General features: G+C 48.1%; 1 protein-coding gene across 2 annotated transcripts; it reads left to right on the top strand.

The window, feature by feature from the left end:
* Window positions 1-213: 213 nt before the first annotated feature.
* dmrt3a (doublesex and mab-3 related transcription factor 3a) lies at window positions 214-2,808 on the top strand. Of its 2 annotated transcripts, none has more exons than XM_076149443.1 (2): window positions 214-625; window positions 1,802-2,808. In XM_076149443.1, the coding sequence occupies exons 1-2, from the start codon at window positions 214-216 to the stop codon at window positions 2,806-2,808; spliced, it is 1,419 nt and encodes a 472-aa protein (XP_076005558.1). The 2 variants fall into 2 exon arrangements, with proteins under 2 accessions (XP_076005558.1, XP_076005559.1); XM_076149444.1 differs by having other exon boundaries at window positions 1,823-2,808.
* The last annotated feature ends 573 nt before the right edge of the window (window positions 2,809-3,381 follow it).

Genomic DNA, 3,381 nt, shown 5'->3' on the forward strand with positions numbered 1-3,381 from the left:
CATAAGTGCGTGTCGATGCATATCTTTCATCCGGGGGAAAGGTGGATCCTGCCCTCTGAGCCAACACCTCTCATTGTGCTCCTGTCATGCCCGGAGCAGAGCGCTCTCAGCCAGCGTCTCCTCCCTGAGAGTCACTCTGCCCAGCCGCGCCTCCTGCCACAGCAGCTACACTCCTGCGTATAGGGAAACAAGTTGCGTGTGGCTGCCAAACAAATGAATGGCTACGGGTCCCCGTATCTGTACATGGGGGCACCGGTGTCTCAGCCCCGCGCGCCGCTCCAGAGGACCCCCAAGTGCGCCCGGTGCAGGAACCACGGCGTGCTGTCCTGGCTCAAGGGCCACAAGCGATACTGCCGCTTCAAAGACTGCACCTGCGAGAAGTGTATCCTCATCATCGAGAGGCAGCGGGTCATGGCGGCCCAGGTGGCGCTCCGGAGGCAGCAGGCGAACGAGAGCTTGGAGAGCCTCATCCCGGAGTCCCTCAGGGTGCTGCCCGGCATCAGCTTATCCGGAGCCGCCGACGGGAATCAGGGCATTCCGCCGAAGACGGAGGAGATGGAGCTGCGGTGGAGCAACACGGAGCCGGTACAAGCCGGAACCCAGTCCTGCACAGGTGAGAGCGCGGGTCCGCTACAGTGCCGCTACTTTAACGGCTGATTCAATGAAAAGACACGGCAGGGTCCAAAATATAAGGATTTTTAGTATATATTTGTCTTTAAAACAATACACTTTTACTTACATTATTATTATTATTATTATTATTATTATTATTATTATTATTATTATTATTATTATTATTATTATTATTATTATTATTATATACGCCTCTGGGTGTAAAACTATTTGCAAAATAATTACAGTTTAGTGTTATAAGTTCATTGCTGTTTATTAAGTCAAATAATTTAAACATTGTGTCACCGTAAAGCTGTAATGGTGTCGAGTCTCAAACTCAATCATCATGAAAATGACATTTATGGAATTTGATTTTATTTGTTGAAATCCTGTTGAAATAATATGTGAAGTAGTTTGTATGTAACGGAATATATATGATATAGTTTAAAGATTGCTGTGCTATTTAAAGCAGGGCACAGAAATTACATAAATTATATAATTTCATTCATTAATTAACTATTCCACAAATAATAAGTTTAGCTCAATTCTTGTGGCCTAATATATTTATTTATTTGTATTTTTTATTTATTTTAAGGGCGTCAAACAGAACAGCTGTAAGTTTAGAACAACCTTATTGGAGTTAGCAATAAATGAATATTTCCACCACAATCTTTCCTGTTTCATTTTAATCTACTTGGTTATTTTAAGACTTAAAGTGTTGAGCATGAGGCATTTAATGTGGAGAAATCAAGCTCTAAGATGAAAGGGATCGCCGCTGGACAAATCGAAAGTAATCGTCATATTTCTAAGAGGAAGTCAACTTCAGATGACATGTTACCAAGCAACAGACAATCTGTTTACAAAATATGGTGACAAAGCTTTGAGGATACACTCCTCATTCTAAGTCTCAGCACTTTGCGTTTGCAGCGTTAAGGGAGCAAAGTAAATCCTCATCCATCACAGTATTGGAGACAAGTTGACAGCCTATTAATTGTATGTTACATTTCTCATTTAGGCCATTAGAGGTTTGGACTTGGCATTTAATTAAATAGGGAGTTCGCATTATCATGTTCACTGAGGTGAGACAGAAGAGTTAGATGTATTTCAAATATCTCAAATGGTTTCTGCCTGCGTTTGCTCCTTCTTTTTGTTCACTTCTTTGAATGTTGTTTGTGTTTGTGTTTGTCAGACGAGCCGGAGGAGACTGCAGGTGAGGCGTCAGGAGGGGAGAACGGAGAGAGCTACAGTGAGAAGGACCAGGACCCCCTCAGCTCCCCAGAAGGCTCCAAGCCGAACTCCTGCTACACCCCGGACCCTCCAGAGACCCCCTCTCAACCCGAGGAGAACCACTACGTCATCACTAAAACCTGCGCCTCCGAGAGGGTGCAGGCCAAGACCGAGAGTCCGCAGAAGTACCCGAGCCACGGAGGAGGGCAAGGTGTGGTGATCGAAGGCCTCACCGGCTCCATCAACCTGCCCTTCAGCCTCAGAGCCAACCGCCCCCCGCTGGAGGTCCTCAAGAAGATCTTCCCGGCTCACAAGCCCCCCGTGCTGGACCTCATCCTCCGGGGGTGCGGAGGGGATCTGGTGGGGGCCATCGAGGTGTTGCTGTCCAGCCGAACCCCCGATGGCGGCGCCCACACCCCCGCCGAACCCCACCCGGACACCCTGGTGCTGCCTTCCAACGGACACATCTTCGAGCACACCCTGAGCTCCTACCAGCCGGTGTCCCCCTCCACCAAGTGGTCGGTCGGCTCGGCTTTCAGGGTGCCCGAATCCCTCCGGTTCGCATCTGACTCGACCCCCGGCGTGGTGCCCGCCTCGCCTTTGGGTGTCCCCCTGCCACACCCGTCCTTCCCTCACGCCACCCGGTACCCGCTCATGTTGCGCAACTCTCTGACCCGCACCCAAGCCCCGTTCGTGCACAGCGACGTGACCCTGTGGAACACCGTGGCCCTGCAGCAGCAGTACCAGCTCCGCTCGGCCGCGCAGTACGTGTCCCCCTTCTCCCCCGCGGCCGCCGTCGTCCCCGGCGGCTCCGTGTTCCGCACCTCCACACTCGCCCCGTCCAGACCCTCGGAGGAGGAAGGAGGCTGCGCGGTGGGACATAAGCCCGGCGGCCTCTTCTCTGCCGAGGAAGAGTACGAGGAGCGCTCCGAGTCCGCAGACTCCCGCATCCTCAGCTCATCCACATAGACACAATCACCGAACATGACGCAACACTTTCACATCAGCTGTCGTGCTTTTAAGATTCCCAGTGGATATGACCAAAACTAATGAATGTAAGACTTTTTATTCACATTGTTTTGAAAATCTATCATGTATTTCCTGTCAGCATGTTTAGTAATGTGACTTTCAATGTAAAGCTCACCAATGCATGTCAAAGTATGCCAAATAAATCTGGAGTAGCAGAAATATCAACGGATCATTGTTGTCATTAGTGTTGTTGTCGAAATTAAGGACTTTTTTTTCTGGGCCTACAATCAGGCCCTCAAGGCTCGGGTGGGGATTAGGTGCTGAATATGATTTCTTATTTAATTAACTTTATTTATTTATTTATTTATTTAAAAGACAAAAGTGCATTCTTTTAAATTGGATTTTATTTAAGAATGGTATTTCTCAAGTTTTTCCAGATTAATCTGTGATTGTCGAGTGTATGTGATTGATATGGTGTGTATGAACAAGCTGAAGAGTATAATTGTACGCATATAACATGGCATACACACACACACACAGGTATAACATGACATACACACACACAGGTATAAC

Source organism: Genypterus blacodes, unplaced genomic scaffold (genome assembly GCF_046128005.1).
Source record: "Genypterus blacodes isolate CSIRO-AG114 ecotype Tasmania unplaced genomic scaffold, CSIRO-AGI_Gbla_v1 ptg000045l_1, whole genome shotgun sequence".
Classification (NCBI taxonomy): Eukaryota; Metazoa; Chordata; class Actinopteri; order Ophidiiformes; family Ophidiidae; genus Genypterus; species Genypterus blacodes.